The following is a 27199-nucleotide window of genomic DNA, read 5'->3' on the forward strand; positions in this document are numbered from 1 at the left end:
AGGGAATTTGCAAGAAGACTCCCCAGAGCAAAGGGTTCTTCACTGCACCTTTACCGACCTAGTTCGGTATTTTCTCAGTGAGTGTAGCGAATGAAATGAAGAAACAATAAAAATGAAAATCAGAAAAATCGCTGCCGCGCGTTCGCAGCAGATGCGTGCCATGGCGATGATGGCTCAGGATCGTGCACTCGTGCGCCCGTGTGCATTGGATGTTTGGGATGAGACTGGACTCACAGACATTGTAACGCACGGCAATAAACCCCGACCGATCATGCTCCATGCTTCTCAGGCTAATCGTTGACTCGCTGGTACCTTTATGCAGCAGATAACCCGGCCGGTGATGGTTCGAATGGCGCTTCCCATCCGTGACCGTACGTGTGTGTTACGTTTTTGTTTATTTTTACCTCGACGGCAATCGCAAATATTTTTTCTGCTCACCATTGGCCCATTTTGCCGATGACCAATGTGGCGCAGCGGCCCAGTGTCCTGTGCCCGTTCGGACCCGCGGAGTGTTATTAAATTTCATTTATTAATACCATAAAACATCCCCGTTTGCACGGATTCGGCACGCTGGCATCGAATGAAAACGGGCGTTAGCGCGGAGAAAATGCGCGGCCATTTGCAGCCGTTTTCCATTTTGAAAAGGATGAGAGGTGTGCCTTTTTTGTAGGCTCGTTGTTGTGATTCGGTTTACAGAAGGTACTTTTGGGGAACGAGTGAAAAACACGTCAGGAGGGGCCACGGTTTGGCAGGATTTTCCTGCGTATTGAGTATGTTGCAATTGCATAGAGTTTGCTGTTTGTTGAACCAACAAAAACTATAAATCTTGTCGGCCTATCAGTCCTCTATCAAAGCACGCTCTTCCGGAGCGAATCAATTACTTCGATCGATCCATTTTTCGTGTTTATGACAATTGATTACTTTTCTGGAGAAAATGATTGAGCACTGGACTGTTACAGTTATCCAAATGTTCGTGGAAAACGAAAAACTGCTCGGTTCCCCGCGGCATTGGAAAAGTATAACAAAAAGTCCCAAGTCCAAAAAAATAGGAAAAGTAACTTGTTCACAAGCGATCTCGTCCGGAAGCCATAATCTACCTGAGCCCATAATTATTAGCCCTCTCACCTATCAGTGCAATACCTAGTGCAATAATACAGTGTAAGCTTGCCTCACTAATTGGGCTTTTATGGGAAATGCAACAGTGCAACGATAAAGCGCAAAAATTAATTGTTGTTGATTTTCATTTGAGAGATTTTGAGCATTAAGCTTCGTTAATCTCTTCAGATGTTGCCCATACCAGGTATGAGTGAAGCCAAGCTAAATGATTCTTGAAGAAATGCGTTGTAATTGCTTTTGAAGCTGAATACAAATTAATTATCGCGAGTGTTCAGCAATATCGGTGTCGTTCCCAAAAATAGTAAACTAAAGATAAAAGTTATGATGATGCCTAAGACGAACATGAACGAGTAAAACCTGAGATTCCGAATTAGACGGGAAGTCATACGTTATTCAGATACCGCTGCTGATACTTTACAGCGATTAGTTTCTCATTCTCAGAAACGACTCAGTACAGAAAGGACTCCTGCCTCGATACTCGATCTGCTCCTTATCTTTGGTGTTTCGGTAGTCGATTAACATGTGCTTGAAGATCATTTTAACGTCGTTTTGAGAAGCTATGTCAATGTCAATAGTCAATTGAAGCCTTCAATGTTTTTAACAGTTAGAAGGCCAACCTCATTTAAGCAAATGACGAGTCAGTGTAGTTCCATTTTTAGCGTCATTTTAGCTGGGATATGCCAAAATGGAAACATTTGTCTGTGGTTCACCAATTTCACTCTTCACTCTTTCGCCACGAACTCGACTGCGTCGAGAATTCCTGGTTGCGAACCAATCGCCCAGCCTATCAATATTCTGTCCCAGAAGAGAAATCACTCTTCACACACGGTTACTCTACGGTCCCGCAGACCGCCAACCGAGCCTGGCGGGCAGATCGGTATCGGTAGCTTATTCCGGTGTGCCTTTAATCGTTTTATGACCGGAATATGAAATGGGTAACCAGTTGGCGTAGCCAGCCTGCCGTGGCCTGCACGGACGGACACGTTGTACCCCACTCGGGGGAGGGTGGGTTCTTCCTTCCTTTTATTATCATAGCCGCGCCATCATCGTCTGGACGAGCCACTTGGAAGCCTTGGGGCAGCCGAACCGAGTCTGGCTGGGGCTCAAGTGGACTCTCTCTCTCTCTCGAGTGGCCCGTGTCCACAGTTGACTCAATTACGGTCCATTTGCAGTGGTTTTTCGCCCCCGGCCGCAGCCTCGATCGTCGGCCGAAGATATCCGGGCCTCGAAATCGACCTCTCGACTTGCGAACCCCCGACACCGGGCGAGGTAAGAATCAAGCGCAGCGGTTGTGTCAAAACGAAGACGGAAAAAAGGCCCCACCGAAATTGAAGTGAGTCCGACCACAATTTCATCGCTCCGGTCGGCGGCGATGACTGCTGCTACGCAAACAGCTTGAAATTTTCAACAACACCGACGCGACCGGGGAACGTCGACACCTTCCCGGGCGCATCCGGATGCTTCGATGAAATCGCCCCGCCGTGGAAATGTGGGGCCCAAAATTTTCCCTTCGCCGCAGGATTATCTTCGCTGGGGCGGGCAAGCTGGGTGGAGGGCAGGGCCCGAGGGGGGACGGGCCGTATGCAAACGATCAGCGATTGTGGGCCGCCCTTCCCTCAGGGAGTGTGGTTTGTGGTTGGTTCGCTTTCGCGATGATCCTGGCCGGGCTCGGGCTGCCACCGGCGGATAAGAACCGAACCCGATGGCTGGGGGCTGATTATGGGTGGAAAACTTTTCCACGGCCAGCCACGAATAGTATAAAAAATAAATAAGCCAAAACCCGTGGGGGTGGGCGGGGGAGGGAAGAAACCGCACAAAAGCAGAGCAGGACGGAGCGCAAAGGTTCGGGTCCGGCCGACCGGCCGGTCAGGCCAGCGAGCGAAGCTAGGAAAGTTTTAAATTGGAACGAATTTTAAACTTTCCACTCTACACGAGCCTCTTGGCGGCGAGAGGTATTTTGGGATTCTCAAACAAAAAAAGGCGCACACACAATGGGCCTCCTCCTAGTGGTTGGGTGGGTGGTGGGCGATGCATTAGCATACTGAGCGGTCCGTTGTGTTCCGTTCCGAGTAAATGTGGCAAATTTTCGATACTTTCGAGCCGGCTGCCGGGTGCTGCCGATGCTGCACATGCTGGCGCGAGCCAATCCTTCCCATTGTTTTATGTTCGTTCTATTTCTGGAATAAGCTACGTGGCTTGGTGTGGCTCGTTGATCATCCAACGATGGGGGACTTCGTTGAAGCGACAATTTAAGGGGTCACAATTGGTCATCAGCTATCGTTCGAAAGACCCGTCGCATATCCTGTCGATCAATAAGTCGTTAAGGAAACACATAATCCATGCTGGCAATTGACATTGACTGACAACATCTTCCGACGGGTAAGAACTGTCAATATCACAATGCTTTTTTCATCCAAGTAAAGGACAAAACAAATATTCTCATCGATCCGACAAGTAGTATTCACTTCAGTGTACCATCAACTTCAACATTGTCGGAGTTGTTTTAGAAAGAATTAAAATTAAATTATTCATATCAGTTGGAAAATTTATAGTTACGAGTTTATTGTAAACTCGTAACTGAATTTTGTAACCAGGCGTTTTATTAGCATTAGCATTGTCTTTTTGCCAAATCCATCTGGTTTTGCAGTCGAAGTTGATGGTTTCTCCGAATGGATGATTTATGAATCTCAAGCTGAATCAGCTTTCCATCCGAAATTACAGTCTGATGAACAAATGACTTTCTTTTTTGATGAGCAGAATTAAACATGGGAATAAATATGCCTGCCTGATGCCTGATGTTAAAACAATGTAATGTTGCCAAAAAGCTTGATAAGGAAGATTAAATTGACAGCTAGAGCCATCTGTTAAACAGTCCACTTTTATAGTTTTAGACCTGGTAAGTATTTGGCTATGTACAAGGTGAACCTAACGGATGCGGTCGTGGAACTCATTGAACCAGACCATGAGATTTTTGCTAAAGGTGTGGACACTAAAATGGTTTGACATAACTCATTGAAACGGAAGTAAGTCCGCAATCAGTAACCCATGTAGCATATTCCAGTAAAAGCTATCTAGCAATTATTTTTGACTACGCTTATCAACTCATTTGCCATAAGAGCCAGTGCAAGCAAAATAATATAGTTACCAAAAAAAAGCGGACCACATTTCGGATCAACCTCCGGCGAGCAACGGAGCAGCGGCGGTCGACCGTCGTCGTTGTCCTTCGTCAAAAATGGCAAAAATGAGGGACAAAAAATCGTTTCACTCTATAACACAATCACACCTCATCCTCATCATCGTCCTCGTCATGATCGCCCATCACCATCATCATCATCAGAAGGTTGTAATGCGAAAGAAGGACTCACTCAAAAACCCTACGGCCATCCGCCGTTTCAGAGACCGTTTTTTGCCTAGAACATCTCGCGTGGCGGCGCATAAAACGTTCAACTTTATGCTCGCGGAGACAATTCATCTTTCATTCGCCGCCTCCACACCTTTGGTTGGCTGTTTTCGTGTAAGTGTGTGCGCTCTTTTGGTCACCGCCCTCACCGCCACCGCTCGGGCACAATAAATCTGCTCGAGAATACGCTCCGGTGCTTTTTATGCTCCTTTTCATCATTGCCGCGAGTCCCACTTTTGCCATAAAAGACTGCCGCGCACACGTAATGTGCAGGAACAGGTGAGGGTGAAGAGTCAACATCCTGCGACACGGCAGGACCAGCAGGCCAGTGTCCATTCCATGATGGCGCGGTGCGAGAAAAGTTTGGCCCCGTGGAGTTCATTTCTTTAAGGCTCGTAAAAAATGGTGTCAAAAAAGAATTTGATATCCTTTAACGTGAGGCGCGCGAAAAAAGGGGGAAGTTAAAGAGAGGGACACCCATTTTCGTTTAGAACATCCGTTAGGCTACGTATCCTCAGGAGCATCCGTTTGGTATCGCCGACGTTTGGCTCCGCAAGTCAATCGCTGCAAGGCGTTCGAATTTAAAGTAACATTAAACGTTGCAAAAGTTAAACACTTACCGCTTCGGTGTGGATCGGGTGGACGGCGAAGAGTAGCGCCGCCGCAAAGCTGGCCATCTCCGAGAGCAGCATGGCGCACATTCTGCAAATATAGAGAGCGAGAACGAAAACATAAAATATAATTTCTTACGTTAAGTAAACGGGGGTCGCTCCGTCCGTCGTGCACGTATTGTTGGTTTAACTGATGGCAGTAAATTGTGCCCGCCGCCGACGACTGCTGCTGCTGCCTTCGACCGATCGCTGGGCGACTTCTTGAGTCGGAAACCGGGGGGTTGTGGCCAACGCGGATAGAACCCAGCGCCGGAATCGAACGCCAGCCCACGCTCGGAACGCACCACAGAGACGAACGGAACGGGTTTTCAAATATTGGAGCGGTGGGCCGGTGGCCGGGTTTTATGTTGGCCACTCCACCACCCCACCCACCACGGTCACGTCGTTGGTCACGCTTGGGCGTCACGTGCCCTCGGGGGCCAACCCATCGAGCGGGAAGCGAATTCGACGAAGCCACGGACGAGAGCAACACCCTCGAGGCCCACGACTGTGTCTGTGGGCATTAATTTAATTAGTGCCAAAGGGGCCCCACCCCATTGAGACTGGGGACTGCGTCAAACCGCTCCAAACCTCCCTCACCCACACCCCTTCCGTAACGCTTCATCTGGCCAGTGGCACCATCAACGTTACTACTTGCCATTTAGTTTACTTTCATTTCATCTCGTATCGCTCTTTACGTGTATCTGTTGACTTTCTCCAGCTTCGAGTTCAACCGATTCCCGAGCAGGACCAACAAAAAAAAAGGAAGCAAGGACCTGTTTGCACGGCCAGGGGCAGAAGAGAAGGAGGGGAGGGCATTCCAAAGCGTGCATGAAAAATGGGCACACAATCCCTCCGGCAGGCAGAAGATTCCTCCGATAGCGGCGGTCCCTGCGATGCGGTCTATGGCCCGATGGTGGTCACCGAGAATCGTTGTATTTTTTAAAGCTCTCTCTCTCTCATTCTCTGCTTTTCTCGCTCACTTTAAATCATGGTATGGCTTGCTGGGTGGACTGGACGGCGTTGAAGCCACCGCTCCTTTAAAACGGTCTTCCCATCCAGCCTGAACCGCCAGAACCGGAGTGGTGGATCGGAGATTGCAGGGCGTCCTGTGGGTTCTGTGGGCAAAGTAAGCGAAGAAAATTTAATTGGCCCCTTCTAGCACTGGCACTCCTCTTACTCTCTCCTTCTCGGTAACTCAAAGCTCAGTGCGATGTGCGCCGGATGCACACCTCATTGCGCTCATTAAAATTGTTTGCACCGGCGCACCAGCGGGGCCGGCAGAGAATCGAAAACCCTGGGTGTGGGTTGCATAACCCACCGGCCCGCCGTCTTTCATAATGTGGTGGACGATTTTCCCGACAAATGGAGTGTATGTGTGTTGGTGTCGAATCGTTGGAAATGGTCCGGACGAGCAGACGAGGAGAAATGGAACGATTTTTCGGAGGTTTTCAAGCGTTTTTGGTCGCACTTACGGTCCGATGAGTTGGTTTGTGTTTGAGTACGGGATCATGGTGGTAACAGGTTCGTAGCCCAATTCCTGATCATTTTCCCTGACTCCTGGTATCAAGTTGGGTAAAAAGTTCCATCGTGTCCATCCTCATTGTCCAAACTAAACTATACGTTAAAAAATTTCTAAATAAAATTGACCTATTTCTCGAACCCACCATCTGTGGATGAGAAATGGGGCACATACGAAAATACTGTGTGAAAACGATTATGCTCACGAAGCAGTCAAACGATGGTCAAATCAGGTCCAGGGAAGGCTTTACTAGGTACATGGTGGGACTTGAAAGGAGTAATTTATTAGGAGCTTCCGTATGGCCAAACACAAAATTCAGACCTCTACCGTCAACAACTGCCAGAATCGCACAACAGAAAAGGTGTTGTGTCCGGAGCTGTATATGGCACCAAGCGATTACCACCTTCCTTGGAAAGAAATGGGGATCTTGTGAGAAGATTGTGAGAATCGATTGCTAGAGTTTTTCGTCAATTAAAACCAAATCTTCTATGAAAAAGGCATCACTAAGCTTACTTTAAAAATTTCCATAAATTAAAGAAAAAAAACGATGCATATTTAACACAACTAAAACAAGAGAAAACACCTGAAATAATGGTATTCTTTTTCCCAATCCTACCAACCTGTAGTGAAAAATTGTTGCATAAACACTGAAACAGTGGATAAACTCTACACATATTGGGACATCTTTCGCTTAGTGACGAAACGATTTAAATCAAAACGCGCACCCAGTGTCCTTTAATCGCACGTAAAAGTAAACGTAAAAAAACCCGTAATTTAGCGTGAATTTCAGAGCTGACTGCGATTCGCACAAAAGACAGTCCGAATCCTTGGAACGCTCCAGTACGGCAACTTCCGGTCCTTGCGTGCTCCACCTTCAATTCACACGGTGCGCCTTCGCGCCATTTGATGAAATTCGTTTCAAGATCTAATCGAGCGAAGGCTGCTCGGGAAATTAAGCGACTTCGAGGGCGCTCCGTGGGCCAGTAAATGAGTTGGGTTTTTTGACTGGGGCCTGGACTCTCTTCTGGCAGCGGTAAAAGTCATCCGGTTTTTCGTCCATTCCCGGGGACCGGCGGCACGCTTTTCCGGTTAGCAACGCCGGTCCGAATGGCCGGCGGGAAGTCGTAGAAAAAATTTTTTTTCCAGGACTGTCGCCACGTTTTACGATTGCGCGCCTGCAATTCGCTGCAATCGCGCGGTGCATTGTTAGGGGTTGCATTCCACCATTGGCATGCGACTCGAGTCCAGGCCGGCGCTCCCGGGAGTGTCCCGGGACAGGCTGGGGAGCTCTTGAGTACCGCTCTTGAAGTGGGTCAAGTCGACGGCAAAAGTTCACCGTCCCGAAAAGCACCTAAACCTTGCTCCAGGCGGTCCAACGCGGGCTGCACTGTGGCAGGTTACACACCGGCCCTGGAGGAGCATAACAAAATCATCGTAACCCATTGCGCCATTTTATTGTCGCTTTCCTGGACCGTTCCATTTCCATTCTGCTGCTTCCGTCGCGTCGATTTGTCCGGGGCGTTGTTTCAAGATTGTGCTGTTGGCGCTGTTTTACGGCGACGTCGTCGACGACGGTCTTGGACCCAAGAAGCAAAAGGTGGCTCTCGGACGACTCAGGCTCTGACCCATTGTTATTGCATTCAAATGAAGTTATTTATGCGATCCCATTGCAGGTCGGGCAACGAGGGCGACGGGGACGAAAACGGTTAAGGAGCGTGATAAATATTTGAAGCATTGCATGTTGACGACGTTGAAAGGTGATTTGGTTTTTACTTCTACTGCTTTTACGATTGTGTAGCTTCGAGCGAAACACTATTTGTGGTGTGCTTTATCGCAGCACAGAATTTGTTATCGGCGTAAAGTCGTCGTAAGTGATACGGAAAGGAAATTGCGACAGTGCTTGATAGTCGACGAACCAGTTATTGTTGCCAGGGATTGTTACTTGTCGAAGTATGCAATCGCTTTAGCTCCAATCGATAATAAAATATGAAAAGATCTTGTATTAAGCAGTCTCTACTCTGCACAGTAAAAGTGTTTCAAATATATCGATGAGCCCCTTCTGGTTCGTCTCGACCGTGATCTCGTTGGTTGGTAAAACTTGGAAATAAAAACATACATTTTAAGTGCAATTGATTGGAGAACAGAAGCAGGCTAACGGTCCCAAATAAAGATTATTTGAGAAGGGTTTTAATATTGGTTTATATTGTTTTTAAATTTAAATGTATTCACGACTCTGGGCTATGCTGTCAAACTCCTAAGGAAAAGAATGTATTTTCGATACTTGTGAAGAGACCAAGGCTTAAGGAAGCCATGAATCGTACCCAGTAACGTCAAGAGAACACACTAGCGCTATGTGATCCAAACTGGACTCAAAAAAATCAGGACCCTGCAGTCAACTGTGTTTGTGTTTACACGTAAAACCAGTACGGCCAGAATAAAGTATCGAGAAATATGATAACGAAGTTGCCCAAAAACGCATAAATTAAAATCACCTTATGTACTAGAAACGTTTTGTTTTCGGAAAACGGTATAAGTAAAGAAAATTGCATTAACGCCCAGGAAGTCAATCAGGATCAGGCGATGAAATGTGACGCACTCAACTAATGCAGCTGTTTGCTATTCAACCACATTTAACGAAGAATACCGGATATGAAATCTGCCTCCCCTTGAAAAATCAGAAGAGTCAAAAAAGCACAAAGTATTCAAAAAGGGACGCGACAGATAATTGCATCTAAACCAGAGAAACAGCTGACAGATAAGAAAAAGGGTGAAACAGAGGATGGAAAAAAGGCCGAAGGATGGAATAAAAATCGAAGCAAGAATTACGTTATTTACTCAGGTGCATCTCAAAGCGGGGATTGGTTCTAATTCTTACAAAGATAAGAAGTTCCTCGTGTGAGCCACGGAATAGGCATCTTACTATATATAAGAACCGGAAAATAAACTTAAGAGTCGATTGGGGAGAGCTTTGTCGAAACGAACGTCGAAGTGTACAGATCTTATATTTTAGAACATCCGGAGACCGCCTGGAGCAACATCAGGCTGAAAGTGACAGTCAAAAGCCAGTTCGATCGAAGACCGCGAATCGCACGAGATCGACACGCTTCATTATAGTGACAGCGGAGTTGATCCGAACGTCAAGGTGGCTACATCGTATTATCTTCCGACTTTTAAACATTTCTGCCTACGATCCCAAGTTGGGGCTCTTCAACAGGCACAAGAGATTTCAAATGGTAGACCTGGGATCTCTGGTGCAACACATTGCTAAAGTGAAACAACATCTGGTACATTGGTTAAAACAGAGCTCGGACATTGGCGTACCCATGCGACATCATGTATCCGAGAATTCGACCTTTGGCTCGACCGCATAATATGGAACGGTATTCTATAACATTAAACTTCAATCAGGGCTCTCCAATCTCTGGAGCACCACCTCAAGCGCAACGACTGCGGTGGGCTTTTCTTCCCATCTGCATGCAACAGGCACCCCGAAATGCCTCCGGGGCGTAATGGCAAAGCGCGACCTCGCCAAATTGGCATCAATCAGAGCGAGCATAATAAAACAGTGGTTCTCCGTTCTAATGGGGCGCAGCCCTTGTCGTGTCCACGGCGCGGCTTCTGCGACTCGTCCTTCCTCGGCGCTGGGCGCTCGCCAGCTATTTAAGGACACCCATCAATTACCATCAATCACAATCATTTAGTCGGCCCAATCGGCCACGACTGGCGAGGCTTTTATTTTATTTCATGTTTCGCGCGCAGCGCACACGAACATCACACGCGCTTCTCATCACGATAATTGTCGCGATGAAGGCCAACACGTGCAGAGGGTCGTGTTTCCGTGTGCTTCCGGTCGCCAGTGCTACGTTCACACCACCAACCCATTGATGATTATTAGGACCCCCACTTTGAGCAGACTTTTTCATGCTGATCGTTATCGCAGCCCTGTGCCCCGCCGTCTTGGCCGATTTCAATTGAAACAAAAAGCCGGAGCCGGTCGCGGTTGACACCCGAGCACCATTATCATCGATGACACGAACATATTTCACGTCATCGTGACACCTAATTGGGTGACGGCACCATCACATTGGAACCCGTGTGCGTGGATTCAATCCATCCTGGCTATCAGGATATTCCCGTGTGACCCGCCCGATACAAACAAACAAAAAACGGGCCGCCGAAAATACAATTACACTACAGTCGGACGAACTTGGACCAAATTAAAATTATCAACAACTTGTACAGCGTCTATCTATCGCGGGTTCATTCGGGCTAGCCAGCCAAACCAGCCAACCCGGGCTCGGTCGTTGTCGTCGTAGCTCGCACGGGTAGCTGCTCGTTATCGTCGATAATGATATTAGAGAAATTATTGCTCCGGCGAACCATAAATTCGATAAAATATAATCCCGCGTAGCTGACGGCGCTTGGGTGCTTGGGCTGGATGCACAGCTGTGTTGGCTTTCCCGGGGTCCTCGGTCCCGTAAACTAACAATTTCATTCAAACTTCAACGGTATAAAAGGGGTTCCGGAGCCTCCGGGGCCTATCGGCCCCGTCGTTCACATCTGGCCACATCGACCCGGAGCTGCCGAATAGAGAGGCTCCATTTTTGGGGCCATGCTTTTCAACGGTAGATGGGTTTTGTCATGCACCACCACCGGCAGCATCGGCCCACGTGAAGCATAATGCATTCCCTCCGACTGCCGTGGGTGCGATATTTTGGAACACTCTGCTTCAAATCCTGCACCCCCGGTCGGTGTGAGTGAGTGGTCCAGAAGAGGTGTTCCGAAAACAACTGGCAGGCAACATTGAGTGCGAACGAACTGTCGACTCTAATATGTCGATTCTTATAGTAATAAAAAAACAAGAGCGAAGCTCTATATCAATAAAAATGCTCGACAAACATTGCGCCCGTCCAGCGCATGTGCCAAATTCAACGGAGCGCAGTCGAAAATTTACGAAAAACAACGACACAAATTTGGACAAACGGGAAGCCCTAGAAACGGAAATTGTTTCCAAAAAGTGGCCGTCTGAATTAGCGCAGAACAGTGGGCGCCGTGGACTGTAACAAACGCAAACCGATTTTGGAGAGAGTAACTTTTAATGGAAAAGCGGGACCAGGTTGAAAAGAGTGCGAACGGGAAATAGAACTTGTCGGACATTTGGCAATTTTCGGCTCATTCTCATCCGCATTCGGAATTGGGCGTTTTCCTCGGGAGCTTGGGTAACCGTGGCGTTGCGCCAACGAAGGAGCAACTTCCGTGCCCTTCTCTTCCGGCGCAACATTTTATTATTTTTTCACCACGCGTAAAGCTTTAAATTGGAACGCCTCACAATAGCTAATGACACGGGAATGGAACATAAAAATTCTTCCTGTAGATGCGTAGCAATTCTGATGCACATTATGAAACTAATTGCATTTATTTCTGTAACAAATCCCGTAGTCGACACATTCCCTCGGCTACGCTCAGTGTGTCAACCTGGTCTAGGCGTGCGAAATGAATGGCGATAATTATGACGCTGACGGATTGTTTGCATTATTTTTCTTAAGAAAATGTAGCTTTGCTGATCTATTTCTCTCTGCTTCTCCTGTTTTACTATCTTATTGTTTACTGGTACGCCATTGTGTTGGTCTTTCCATGCCGGCTTTTAGTACAGTTCACGCCAGTTACAGTTCCACTGCTTTCGGCTGAAAAATTTGTGCACAATGACAAGTAGCTGCAACTTGGGAGAAAACAGGAAGCAACTGCAACAAACTCGTAGATGTTGAAGTTGCGCACAATGACGAAAAAAAAATATCCAAACCTGGATCCGAACGGGCACCAGGGGGCAAGTTTCCACCATCATCATCTCGCGGAAGGGCAAAGTCTCGGTCGTGGGGTGTGAATTTTTGCTCATTTTAAATCCCACCATCATCAGCGCGTCATCGCGAGGTCTGGAGCCATGGTGACGAGCTGAACTTAATTTTATCGTGGGAGACACAAGTTTATCTTTGTGCGAAACAAAGGGTGGGCGCCAACAACTCAAAAATGGCCACCCATCACTCGTAGCCAGCGGAGCCAACTTTCTCGCGCCATTCGCGAAATTCGCGAGGCGAGCTTTATGTAGGAAACTTTCTGCGATTGCGACTTTCCAGCGCCGGCTGATGGGCAAGTAATGCTAAACTAGCCCTATTGAGTTGAGTGTGCACAGCGAAAGAACTGCCAAAAGTGCATCGGAGATTAACAATAACGGTTGAGATAAGCTGCTCAAGACGTTTCAGCCAGCCGGCATTAAAAAGTTTGAGTTATTGTTGAATTCGCTAATTAGTTCTAACATTCTGTACGGAAAACAAAACACATTTACCTTTTGATTATAACAAGCGTAATAAAGAGGCTCCTTTTTAAGCTCCTTAGAGGCTCCTTTTTAAGAAGCCTCTTTAAGGAGATCAAGATTAAGTGATTTAGGTTCTTTTCTTCATCCGTTCCCACTGCACCGTTTCATTGATTTCTATGCGAAAGACGACTGTTCGAACCTTGTTAAGTGCAAAACTCAAGCTGGTTCTTTATACGGCCCTCTCCGATTTATTAGGTGTATGCGTTGAAATTTATCGTTTACATATAGGGGGCGCTACTGTTGGATAGAAGGCACAAATGTCATCAAATAACTGTCAAATGTCAAGCTTAGGCATCTGTCAACAAATCTGCATCATCACATTTGTCAATTTTTCCATTGTGAGATTGTTATTAACACGAAACCATGTGCGAATTCGAGCCAACAAAGCGTCATTTGCGGGAAGTGTTGTTGTATCACTTCCATCTGAAGAAAACTGCAGCCGAAGCATGCCGGTTGCTTCAGGAGGCTTATGGCGATGCTGTTATATGCGAAGCCACTTGTCGTAATTGGTTTCGGCGCTTCAAAAGTGGTGATTTTTGCACTGAGGACAAGGAGCACCCGGGACCAGCGAAGACGTTCGCAGATGAAGAGTTGGAAGCATTGCTGGAAGATGACCCGTGCCAAACACAACAACAGCTTGCAGATGCATGTGGAGTGGACCAAACAACAATTTCCAGACGTTTGAAAGCGTTGGGAATGGTCCAAAAGCTGGGAAACTGGCTGCCTTACGAGTTGAAGCCAAGGGATGTGGAACGCCGTTTGTGCATGAGTGAACAACTGCTCCAACGACACACCCGCAAAGGTTTTTTGCATCGAGTAGTTACTGGCGATGAAAAGTGGGTTCATTATGATAATCCCAAGCGCAAAAAATCGTATGGGTACCCGGGTCATGCGACAACATCGACGGCCAAGCGGAACTTCCATGGATCCAAGCTTCTGCTCTGCATTTGGTGGGACCAGCGTGGCGTAATTTATTATGAGCTGCTGAAGCCAAATGAAACAATTACCGGAGACCGCTACCGACTCCAACTAATGCGTTTGAACCGAGCATTGAAGGAGAAACGGCCAGAATATGGCCAAAGGCATAACACGATCATTCTGCAGCACGACAATGCTCGGCCGCATGTCGCGCAACCAGTAAAGACATACCTTGAAACGCTGAAATGGGAGGTCCTACCCCACCCGCCGTATTCCCCGGATCTGGCTCCTTCGGATTACCATCTTTTCAGGTCAATGGCACATGCATTAGCTGAGGAACGCTTCACTTCGTATGAAGATTGTAAAAATTGGATTGATCATTGGATCGCCTTAAAAGATAAGACATTCTTCCGCGATGGAATCCGACAATTGCCAGAAAGATGGCAAAAAGTAGTGGCTAGCGACGGACACTACTTCGATTGACTAGTTTGTTAAGAGTTTTGAACAATAAACGATTCAATTTGGTAAAAAAACGATAAATTTCTACGCATACTCCTAATAATAATAATAATAAATGATAAAGTAAAGAATATTTTTGTTAAAATGAAAATAATATTTCTATGGCAAGTATCGTAAAGCAGTAAGCGTAAACAAGATCCGTGGGCGATAAATAAAATAAAAAACGGGATCCAAAAGGGATCCAACATTGTTATAGAAAACTTTGTTGAAAGAAAACAAAAAATACTTTATTATGAAAAGGTAAAACAATAAGTGAGAATGAGAACAATTCAGTGTTATGAATACTGAGTTGGCAGATGTATTATTGCTGCAATATTTTCCCAAAAAAGTTGTGGGAGCTACACTACCACCCACACGGTGTCATGTGGTGTCCTTCTCCATGGAACGGACAGGATAACTTGCCCCCAAAACACATTTGTTTATTATTTACACGGCTTTTCCATTTTCCCTCACAAACATCAACACATTTCGGGAGATACACATCTCATCTTCATGGAGAACTCTGCGCTGGCGTTCGGGAGGATCCAAGTGTTGTAGTTTAGAGATATCCTTTCATGAAACGTGTATACACAACACACACATACACACATGCCCACTTTCGAAATGCTTTTCCAGTTCGAAGAGTGAAAAGAAAAACACTTCACACAATTCCACAACTCACGCCGTACGGGCTGGGACTCCTCTCTCTCAATAGTTCACTCGCCTCGAAAATGTGTACCACATTTTTTGGCCAATGTTAGTTTACTTTATGACATGCCATCCATAAAATCACCCACCGCCTCCGTCGAGATGTCGTCAGAGCGGCCCCGGACGCACCGCCGGCAAAGATGGATCGCTTCACTTCAGAGGGCGCGGTAAAAGTGCCGGAAACCGGAAATTGAATGAAGAAATCAAAACAAACTTCAGCCGCCCCGCGCGATAAGTGCCCGATACCTTAGTCCCGAACGTCACAGCTCGGACCATTTTTGAGGTGGCGCACGTAAGAGCAACGTGTTACACACTCGCCGGTCGCATGCTGTGAAGCATCTGTTGTCGTCAGCAGTCGGGGATCGAATGCGCCACGTTCATCATCATCGAACCTCCCGCCGGCGAGGTGCCCGATTGTGCACTGCACGCGGGTCCGTGCGAGGCGTGGAATCTGCACGATCGCCCGGGAGATGGGACACGATTTATGTATATTTATCTTCGCTCGAAATAAGCTATCACACTCACGGCATGGAGTGCCACACCAACTGACGCCATTCGAGTTCGATTGTTTGTTTTTCTGCACGAGTTGGAGTTAGAGTGGAACGGAATGGGAAGATAGTCAACCAAAGTGCGCATTCCGTTTACCAAGGAATACAAACGACGTGGCATGCAAGAAGACGAGACGACAAGCCCTCACGCTGCTTTGGAAAATGTCTTCAAATTATTGGAAATGCTTTGAGTCCTCTTTGAAACAGTTTGCTCATTTACTCTTCCTTAGCAGTCTCTGTTTGTTCATTCATGTCGAAACATTATATTGAGGAAATTCAATCTTCTCCTCAATGATATCAGTAATCGCTCAGCTCCCTATCTGTCATCTATTGTAGGCTGACAACCTGAAACTCCTGTTACCAGCTGGCAACCCTTCTGACTGTAGGAACGTTCAAGGACCTTTAATATATTTTCGATCGATGATAATGGCAATAAATGTAATAAATGTCCAGTACTTTTTTTCTATAAGTTTCAAGTTTCAATTATCCCTAGAGTGGATTCGGTTCGTGACTTAGGTGGTGTGTTAGACTCTAGGCTTACATTTGAGGATCAATACACGAGGATAGTGAGCAGAGCACTTAGAACACTGTGGGTTGCTTTACGTATGGCCAAGGAGTTTACTGACGTAATGTGTTTGAAAATTCTTGACTGTAGTCCGTCCAACTGTTGAACGCACTAGTGTGGTGCGACATTGTTAAACTCAATTCTGGGAAAATGCGATTATAGCTGTCCAGAGAAGATTCACTATAGTCACCATTTTCCAACACATTTGCTTACTATTCTACCTTGGAGCGTCGTATTTTACTTGGCACTGGTAACTGCCTAGCTGCTCAAATTGATGCGCCCTTCTTATGGACCAATGTTCACTTATCTGCATCTGAGCGGGTCATAAGAAGGCGTCTTATGCCTGAGTTAAATGTCTTCTCTAGTGAATCGTCCTCTAGGCACTCACTATGCAATATTGCCAGAGCATATAAATGAGTGTTGTCTGCATTACACTTCGAAATGTGCATTAACAAGTGTAAAAACGCTATCTATTTCTTTTCTTACTGGCGTGCACTTTTGTTTGTTTTGTTATCTCGTTTATTACCCCTATTCTGGGTTATGCTCTCAGTCTTATTGTAAACTCTTTGTATCGTTGTAGTTGCGTATTTCGAATATTGCCTAAGAACTGCAGCGTACGTTTTAATCCTGTACAACTTTGCGTTCACTAGGAATTACCTGTTCTGTTTGTGTTGAAATGTTTCGATGCTAATTTTATTCAACTGATATGTTGCGTTTTCTTACTTGTTGTGGTATTTTTCGTTTACACGGAAAACGTTTATAATTCTAGAAAACATTTCCCCATCTCAAGCCTTCGTCAAGGACTACACTCGGATCGTCACCATTTTAAAGCGCTGCTTCTGCTGACGACTTGATGCTGACAAGCTTACCAGATATCCTGAACAATACACCGGAACAGCAACCGAAACTAACGGTACACCTGAAACCGACCCACCTCTACTCGGTTAGTTGTATATTCGAATACCAAGAAATGAATGCCTAAAAACTTTGACACAGCCTTTCCTCGCAACGGAAAAGAAAGCTCCATGTCATGAAGTTTGAACCTCTGTTATTACGTTTCTCCATCATAATGCTGAAAGAAAAAAAAACTCAAAAAAGGCACCGAAACACTGACCTCACTTTCTACGAAACCCGCAACTCATGATTTCGACCGCTTTCCGAGCAACAAACCATGCCCCACGTCACGTCACATTCAGTTTGCTGTAACATGCATTTTACGTCTCCCCACTTTCCCCACCATGGTGGGGAGCGAGCTGTCCTCGGACCTCTGCCCCTCGAGAACTGTGTGGAAAAAGAAAACCGGCCACGGCGAAAACTTACCGGAAGTACATCAGCGAAACGATCGTGTGCAGCAGCACGTTGACCAGATGATAGCCGGCCGGCTCCAGCCCGTGCAGCAGATAATTCCAGCGAAACGTCAGGACGCACAGCGGTCGATATGATTTATGGCTTTGTTCCTGCAACGGAAAATGGGAGAGCAGAGAACCGTTTTAGTGAGGAGGTGAAACCCTTACCGGACACACCGGACACCGGAAGTGAACGTACTTCGAGAGTTTGCCCGAAAGAACCACACGGACACACCAGGAGAGCTCTACATCTATGCACATTGACGTCACCGTTCGCGAAGGGGGCCACCGGGTGTCTAGGCGGATTGCAAAGGAAGAGTGGGGAACCGGGCGGCAATATTATATACAGGCAGTGGCGGTGGCAGCGACGGGGAAGAATACACTGGAATTAATAAATCGCACGAGAATAATTTATGGTGGATTTTCCAGCGATCCTTCCCGAGCGAGCGAGCGACAGAGCGAGAGAGAGCGGGAGAGAGAGCGGGCTCAGCTCTGTAAGCCAAAGGTGCCAAGCGCCATCGCCGTATCTTGGTGCCGACCAGCACCACGTCCGAATGGTGTCGGTTGGCCGGAAAATAAATAAGGTCTTCGAGATCGGCGCAATAAAGAGAAATCATTCATTTTCCGACCCGCCACCCACAGCACCGCTCCCGGTTCCATTTTACAACACCAACGCCTACACGGGGTAAACACGTTGTGGCCCGTGTGTCTGTGTGTGTGTGGCAACAATGGTTTGACTTTTAGAAACTTCGGGCGCCCCCTAAGATATCGCAACTTTCCTCAGGTCCGCGACACAGCTACCCCGCAGGACATCCTCACAGGACATCGTCACTGCAGGACCAACGCGGCCCGCTCCAGACGAAGCAATAATAAACCACACGGCATTCGCCCTGGCGGGCGCCCGGCTTTTATTACATTACGTCAGGATCGAGATTATCTTCGTCCAGGCGCCCGGGCGCAGATTATAACTTTCCCTGTGCCCGGGGGTCCCTCCCGGTACCGAGCGGCTCTGAGTCGTGCATTCTCTTGCCGGGTGGTCTTGCGTTCACACCGCAAGTCATCGTACGATGTGACCAAGGTGACTATTGCTCCGGCTCCGCGTGAGGTGAAATTAGATTTTTCCTGTCCGATACGTCCGAGGTGGTCCGGGAAGTCGGCAACCACAATTACGCATCGGGCGGCCGCACACTCCATCACACACATACACCCAAACACCATATCCGGTGGTAACGAGGGGCTTTTTCCACCCACCAAGGGGAAATCGTGAATTAATTACAAACTATGCTACGAGGGGGGAGGTCCAGACCAGCCCCAGTGGGGCGTCCGTCCCTCGCTGGGGTGGTCGTAATGAAAAGCGGTGGAAGCAGCATTCTTTCGATTTAGTGGCAATGGCTTCAGCAGCTTTCCTTTCCCGGTGGCCATAAAAATGACACAAATTGAAAATAAAAAGCTAAACGTCGATGAACAGTTTGGCTACCGCCGAAGCCACCGGAAGTTACCACACTCTCAGCAAAAATGACAGTAAAATGTTCAATCGAATGGTGAATAAAAGTGAGAGTGAGGTTTCGACAACTCAAACGAGGTTCGTTGTTTTTTTGGAGTTTTTTTAAGAACCTTATCTAAGTGCAAAAAATATGGTTTTTACCTGAGGAAGCTTAGCCCTAAGTGTGGTGGGACCAGAAGGGTGAGGTGTAGCACGAGCTATTAAAATCAGAAAAAACGGAGAATACAGATCGCTTCTGATAACGAATGGTTGATTTGACCAATTTTTTGGTCTGAGAAGAACGAACTGTATTTATGGTTTAAACATTGCCTTAATGGGAAAACGACCGAAATGGGCGCAAAGACACGTAAACCTGCACAGTCCATGTAAGTCTTTGCTTATGCTGACACACAGTTGCCTGTTGCAATCACCCAAATCTAAATGGAAGCAACATTCATACACAACTACGTTTGGTGTCTAGGTTCAAACGGTTCACAATAAGGACTGTAAGGTTGCTGAAACAATGCATTTAGCAACCTACACCACAAGACCATGCGGAAAACTCTAGGCAAAGAATCACAATCACGTTCTCATCTACAACAGACGAACAGCGTGCATAAATTTATATTCCCAAATTTATCAATAAGTTTTCGACCAAAAGCAATAGACATACACGCCAATAACTTATCGGAGCACGTGTTTGTCAATCTCTAGAGGCAAAATTTTGTATTGTAGCTTTCTCCTCCTGTAAGTATTACTTTATGAAAATTTAAGTTAATGAAAAAATGATAAAAAAACAAGTCCAAATTTGATTGGACAATTTGCCACTGGCTCTGATTAAAAAATTAATATTCTTCTTATTCAGACAAAAATCTGTACATCTGTATAATTGATAAAATAAAATAGGAGATCTAATAAACTATTTATTGATAAATACCATGTTCAAATATGATAGTTTAATTTTTGACAGTTGGTACATTTGTGCTCAACAGTTTACGATCGGTAAACAACTATAATTAACCACTTTCGATAAGGTTTATTACTCTGTAATAAAAACTAACGGTAGCATTACACAAACACGCAAAGTAATGCCATTAGTGTGTAAAAGAAAACCAAACAAAGGCAGTTCCAACTAGCTCAATGCGAAAAGGAGCAATGCCATGTGGCAACCGACCGAATCGTGCACTCAAAGTGAACGTGTGGCATAATGATTATCACCCAAAACACACACGGTGCTTTGACATTAAAAACACACATAGAAAATTAACGAAACCGATAAAACCGTGAGCGAAGTAACACAAAACAAATGTGCTTTTCTTGCATCATGTTTTCTCAGACAGCAAGAAAGAAAAAACCCCGACACGGCCAGGGCTCTGGAAACAGGAAAAACAACCTCCTAAATATTCATGACACCGTACGATGACGCGACGACTTCTTTGCCGTGCCTCCTCCGAGCCACCGAAACTCGCTGTGTCAGCAGCATCATGACGTTGGCGGGCAGTGGAAAAAGCAAACATGAACCGGTCCCGGTTTTTTTTGTTTCACCAAAACCCACTACATGAAACTACAGAAATTTCCCTATCCGCTCATTGGAGCTTTCCAAAAGCAAAAAAAAAAAAAAATGAAAGGATGGAAAGGAACTGCCGGTTTGGGAGGGTTTGGTGCACCCGAAAAACACATTAACTTCCAGACCTTCCAGGACCCACTGGGAGGACGACCGCGCGTCCATAGGTTCAAGTCGATCTTTCATAATCATTCATCTCATTATGCGCGCGCTCCACGCGTTAGCAACAAGCGCCATTGCCAAACAGCGTGAGAAAAAGGCCCCGGGGCCCCAGCAGTTCTCGGTGGAAACGAAAGCCTGCAATCACGCGGACCACCGTCTCCCACGTGGACGCTCTCTTTCGCTTTTCCTGATGATAATTAATGGCTTCTTAGGCAGGCGAGCTACAAATCGGGAGCCGGCCTGGCGCGCGCGCGCAATCCATCATCGGTCGATAATCGCACCCAGAGCGGGAAAGCGAACGGAGACCGAAAGTGGAAATCTGCTGGCTGCTGGGTATTTACTCAAATTAGACCCAAGAAAAGCGGAATATCCTGCCAAAGCTGCCCGACCCCACCAGCGCACCACCGTCCCAGGTGGTACACGCTGACCGACTCGGTAGGCCCCAATCCCTCTTCGTGAGGCTGATTTTTGTGCAAGATTAAGCCCCATCGATGGGGTGCGCACATTGCCATTCACTTCGGCATTCTCAGGATAATGCTCTTGCTCCAGCCCAAAAAAAAAAAGAACCGGAACGAGCATAAGCCCCTTGCTAATGATGAACGGAAAACCGTTGGCTGTCCGTGGGGGTCCTCTAATTAATCCTTTTCGCGTTCCACGTTCCACGCCCAGTTGTGGCTTTTTTATGCGTTTTTTCGCTCTTCCGAGGAATGCAGAACAAGAAACGGAAGAGCACGGTTCGCTGCTCCGATTGGGAAATAATTGCAATGCGATGTGTGGAATTATGCGAATAATAAGGCCGTAAATATGGTATGGATTTTATGGCTTCAGACAACAAAAGACGGACCACGGGGGAAAAGGATCTTCATGATAAATCTACATCCCCCAAAGAAGGGTGTTTAATTCGATTGACGATTCACTAGTGTATCCTTCGTTCGTTTGAAAGAGGCCCAACACGCTCAATGTCCCGAAACCGTTTACTTTGTGAGCGCAATGTCGAGCCACGGAGCCACGGGTCGAAGCCTACGTTTCCTAAAATTCAGCTCCAAAACTGGTCATCCATTTAATCAAGTCCACAAACAGCACTACTATTACACACCAAGTAGCTCGCCCGGGGCCGGCACGAAATCGGTTTACCAAATGGTTTCATTTTTCCATTACAAAATTTCATTTATTTACTTTACAATGACAGGCGCGCTCGTCTGGCGCGTCTCGTCGGGAGCGGCCGAGCAATCTTGTTACCGAACAGTTCGACCGTATTTAATGATACCGACGAGCGCACGAGGACGCCCAGTGGGAAAGATGGGTCCCGTTCGGCCGACAGAAAGCCCGCGGCTAACCAACTTAGTCACATCACTTTCGGTTGGCTGCGTCGTCCCAGGCAGCTAGCTAGCTCCCGGGGTCCGCCGTTCGGTTGACAGTTTCACCACAATAAAAGAAAGAACCGGTGACGGACCGCCCGGCCCAGGCATCACTTCACACGCTGCGCCACGCTGGTGTGGACAGAAAGGATCCGACTGTCGGTGGCGGCCGCGCGTTCCCGCGGGAGTGAAATATATGATGGTAATTTATAACTCAATTAAAACAGAGACCCCGAGCCTTCGACCCCCGGCAGGTGGCGGGGCATGGAGACGGAATCTCAATTCCACGGCCACGAAGAAAACCGCCGGCGAAAAGCCCCGCGTCCCGAAGACGGAAGAGCCGCTTGAGCCGAGCGCAACGACCTCCTCGAGACCGGCCAAAGAAAAACACAAATCATTTCCACCCGAAACGGCACGACATTTTTCTCCCTGGCGGTCGTACGCCAGGGCCAAGCTTTGACATTTGGCATGAAGGCGGCCCAACGGCGGATTCGAACGGAGCGAGCGGACAGAATTGATGGGCCACCGGGCGTCTCCATCGGAAGGACTCGCGGCGGTCGCGTAGAAATGAATTATTTTAAACTTCAACAAAGGCGGCTAAGAATTTGGCAAAATTTTCCGAACATGCCCTTTATACGCCCTACTGAAAGGACTGCGCCGCCATGAACGGTTTCTGCGAGGGATGAAGAATAATTTTAAATAAATCATATATTTCAGCAGGATGGAGTTTATGCATTTTGATGCATTTTTTTGTCACTCAACGACGTTAAGCTACGGCCCTGGAGCTATAAAAATGTTAATTGCCCCCTGTCTCGTCTTCGCGATTAACATTGAGATAAAGTCGCGAGGTCTTTGACTTTCTAACACGTCAAGCGTTCGGAGGTCAGAGCGCTTCACATGTGACGAAGCGGCTTGGAACTTTCCATCCATCCGAACTCTCCTCGAGCGCCCACCTAAGCCCGTAACTCGATTATCGCAACGCTCTGTGGCTCTTTCACTGACTTCCTGGAAAAGGCTCGTTTTCGCTACGAAGAACTCTGCTACTTCTGGTTGCCCTTGAATACCCGGAAGGGTTTGCTGTTTGCTAAGTGAAGTTACAACTAGCAACGAAGAACCCTTACGCGTTCACAGAAGAAGGCTGTTTTACTTTATCGAAATTCAATGGCCATCCGGTAATGGTTGCACGCACACAACCTACGCCTCTCTGCCCGGAAGTGGTCGATAATATTAGGACTTCAGCAGTAGCAAAGGCGAACAAAAGCGGGATCGCCTCCCCAAAAATGCCATCACAGATGTTGTTGTCTTTGTGGACGTGGACGCAGGAGAGCGTACAGTCGTTCCTGTGTGCCTGAACGGAATCCGGTAAGGAAGCTCTTCAGATCTTCGGGATTGTTATATCTTCGCCAGATCCGTTCGTACCCGCAAAGCTGTTGCTTCAGCGTCGCCAGCGAATAGTTGTCAGTTGGCTGGGTCAGTTGGGTTTGCTCTTTCGTTTGTTTCAACCCTCCCTCTTTACGAAGCGCGGATTGAAAGCTCTACACTTTTTTGCCTTCGTTCTACAATGGGGCACTGGATCGAAGAACAACACAGAACCCTAAGCACACCGCAGGGACTTTTATTTCGAGCATCGCCCTTTACGAAATAGTTGAAAAGACTTGCCTGGAAGCCATTTTCGGGAATAGCTTTGGAGTGTGCTTTGAACGGTCGAACGGTCAAACGGTGTTTTCCGGTGTCCCCCACAAGAATGCGGCGTTGTCAAGTTCTTTTTAGCTTTCGTGTGAGCCGTGTCCTTAGGCATTCAGCGAAATGGCCCAGCAGGGGCTCTTCGAAACAGATAATGGATGCCGAAGACGCTCTTAATGGCCCAGCGATTGCAAACTCATTTGCGACAAGTATTGCGGTGGCCAAAATTAAACCCCGCAGTAAGGAGGACGTGTATCGACATATTTTTATTTTCATGTTTGAATCGATTCAAACATTTACCAGCGCAAGCCAACTCAACACGCTGCCGGGCGCCGTGTGGTTCGCTTTTTAATTTGAGAAATAACTAACTGCACATAACACTACGCAAGCCACCCATTACGGCATTCCGCACACATCCGCACGCTAACTAAACACCATCGGAAACCGAGCGGCAGACTTAGGAATGACTTTTTCCATGAACCAAACAGAAGTGAAGTGTGGATTCCAGCGCCGCGCGGTCCCCAGATCTCTAGAGAAACGGACAAGAAATACCTACTGCTTGGCCCACCACCGGCACTGTCGCGGTTCAAATATTTCCTCCGACCGAATCGAGTTGGTTAAACAATTTAATTAAAACGAGGCAAACGTGGCGAGTGGTGTGTCTCCTCTGGCTTGCCATCCGCCGGGCGAACATCGCCGCTTAATCCGATACAGAACCACTCCGCTCGAACTGGGAGCTCTATTGGGTGCGTTGAAAAGTGATTGGATACTTTTTTTTCCACTCAAGTCAAATCGCAAAAATTAGTTTTGAATTAGTTTAGATTTGACAGCTGGGAGTCACAGCATATTTATGGATCTATTTGGATCAACCTTTCAGAAACCTTTCGAGGAAAAATTTGAGTGATTGGGTCAACATCTCAACGGAGAGTGGTAATATTTGCTTGGAGCATTTTAAAGGACATCGAAAGAAATAGAGGAAAATGGATTATTCGAGGTGCTGCAAAAAAAAGATAAAAAGATTGACAAGAGAAACATCTCAATTAGACAGAGAACCGTGGATCAGTGGAAATTGAAATCCCCGCTATACTTTTGGACCAACCAAACGGTCGTGCCCCGTTATTTCCCGGTGAACTCGGTTCACTCGGTTCGGGAATGACAAAAATGTCCTTGCAGGAGATTGTTTCAGTTGCAACTCCCGAGTCACACACTCTGGATCCCCTGCCGGCCAAGGCTCACATGCTCTGACCTCCAGCTGGATCCTTCGGACCGGAATCGGACCAACCCTCGAGCAGCAGCTGCCAAACTCCGGTCGGTGTCAAGGTTCCCAAGCCACCAACTCCGGCTCCGGCCTTCGGGAGCGAAATCGGATAAGATTGCAGTTGTTTTGGGCGCCGCAGCTATGTTGGCTCCATTTCAACTTCTTCCTGGGCGCTGCGCCACGTTTCTGGTGAAACATTCGGAATGCAGACGGTGGAGCGCATCGCTGTACGGCATCGGAGAGTGCATTTGCGATGTGCCGAAGCCGATGGCAGGTGGCGATGCACTCACCGAGCGGCTAGCTAGGGCATCCAATTTTCGTTCGTTTTGCCCCCAAAAATCCGTGTGTGTGGTGTCGTGTGCGCAAAGCGCCCTAGCGGCCTTTCCTTTCTATCAGGGCGCCACAATCTTAGACTGTAAATAGTAGAGTCTGAAGCGCGCACCGAAAAGAATGGTTGGAAAATTCCAAGGAAATGCCAGAGCTCTCTAAGACTACCGAAAGAGCAAGATAATTGACCAGTCGTTGGGCCGAAGGCGAAACAAAAACCTGGTATGATGCTGAAAAGCGTACGAAGGGACAGGGGGCAACCCGGCGCATGCATCGCAAACATAAGCCATAGCGGCCATAACGAGCAGGGCGAGCATAACGAACCAAAGCGACGCCGGAAAACCCGGGAACGATTATTTATGCGGGCTCGATGTTGTTTCCAATTTTGTTTTTTGTTGTCTTTTTTTTTCGGGGTAGTACGGGTAGTATTTGGGTGGTGTGTTTGGTGTGCCAGCCCTCCCCCCGAAAACATCGCCACACACGAGATCCAGCCCGGATGGCGGTGCTTCGACAGATTGCCCACCATCATTCCTTTCCGATTTCGCCACGCCTTTCGATCACCGGGAACAAACGCTAGATTGGAGCGGAGTCCTGCATGCAAACAACTGGAGCTATGCAGTTCGAGCGCACGGTGGGTGGGTGGTGGTGGGTGGCGCTGTGTAGCCGAGCGCAGGTGAAGCAGCTTTCGTTGCATAATAAATAACAAATTTAATTTATGGAAATTGAGCAACGCTGGCACCGGCCCGCCGCTTTCTCGGAATCGATGGTACGGGTCACACAACAATAAAGATTTCGCTTCTTATGCTATTTCTCTATCGAGAAAATAACGGTGGCCACCCCCATCGGGGCGGCTGGGTCGGTTTCTTCATTGTTCGCAAACAGTTCGTCCGACGACTCGATGCGAAGATGATGGAATTCCGTTGCGTTCCGGAACGGAAGGTGGAAACTCAAATAACATTGCCGTCGGGTTTATTTCATGTTTTCCACGGCGCACGGGAGGCACACGCGAAAATCGCTAACGAGTTTTCACCGATCGGCTATTGTCCCCCCGTCGGGCGCAATAAATATCGATTGGTGAACGAAATCAGATATCTGGCGGTGTAAACGGTGAAACATAAACAGCCAGTAAATTTTACACTCCGCCGGTTTACACGCTACGTGGAAGAATGATTTCCATGTCCTGCAGTACATTGTCCTTGCCGCTTTGGGCAATCTGTTCAGATGCCGTAGACGAAATGATTCTAACGACATGGACCCATGAAGGAGCTCATGGAGCGGCCGATAATTTTGCTTATAGTGATATTATTAGTAATTAGTTCCCGATTCTGGAACATTCTTGGAGTATGCTAGAATTACTTTTCAGTAACAATTGATCATGAATTATGATGGCATTAATCGCACATCGCACAGGCACGGGATCAAACTCAGGATTAGGATCAGAGAAAGTGCATACAAAACTATCCAAAATTGGTGTAAGAACAGTTTGTGTCTAACTATTAAAGTAGACATTTGTTTAACAACCAACATCTTGATACGTCTCGCTGGTTAGCAACTCGCTGGTTAGCGTAGCATTGTTATCAATTTGGTCAGTTTCTTTCTTCCTTATGTCAACTGCTTTGTTCGCCCCGAATGATTTTTAAATGAGCCAGAGGTTTCAGTGTGATGACTGGTCGTTAAACTTCTGCGGAGGTTAGTTCCCCGGCGAGTTTCATGAAAAGCAGTT

The 27199-nt window shown here is 47.2% G+C and overlaps 1 protein-coding gene across 1 annotated transcript in view; it reads right to left on the minus strand.

Moving 5' to 3' along the window:
• Positions 1-27199, minus strand: part of LOC131215369 (protein O-mannosyl-transferase Tmtc3-like) — a 151293-nt gene that overhangs the window by 95086 nt on the left and 29008 nt on the right. The window contains exons 2-3 of the mRNA XM_058209757.1: positions 17616-17752; positions 5137-5218 (exon numbers count right to left, since the gene is read on the minus strand). Of these exons, the coding sequence (XP_058065740.1) occupies positions 5137-5218; positions 17616-17752 (219 nt within the window). The remainder of the gene's footprint in view (positions 1-5136; positions 5219-17615; positions 17753-27199) is intronic.

Source organism: Anopheles bellator, chromosome 1 (assembly GCF_943735745.2).
Source record: "Anopheles bellator chromosome 1, idAnoBellAS_SP24_06.2, whole genome shotgun sequence".
NCBI classification, from domain to species: domain Eukaryota; kingdom Metazoa; phylum Arthropoda; class Insecta; order Diptera; family Culicidae; genus Anopheles; species Anopheles bellator.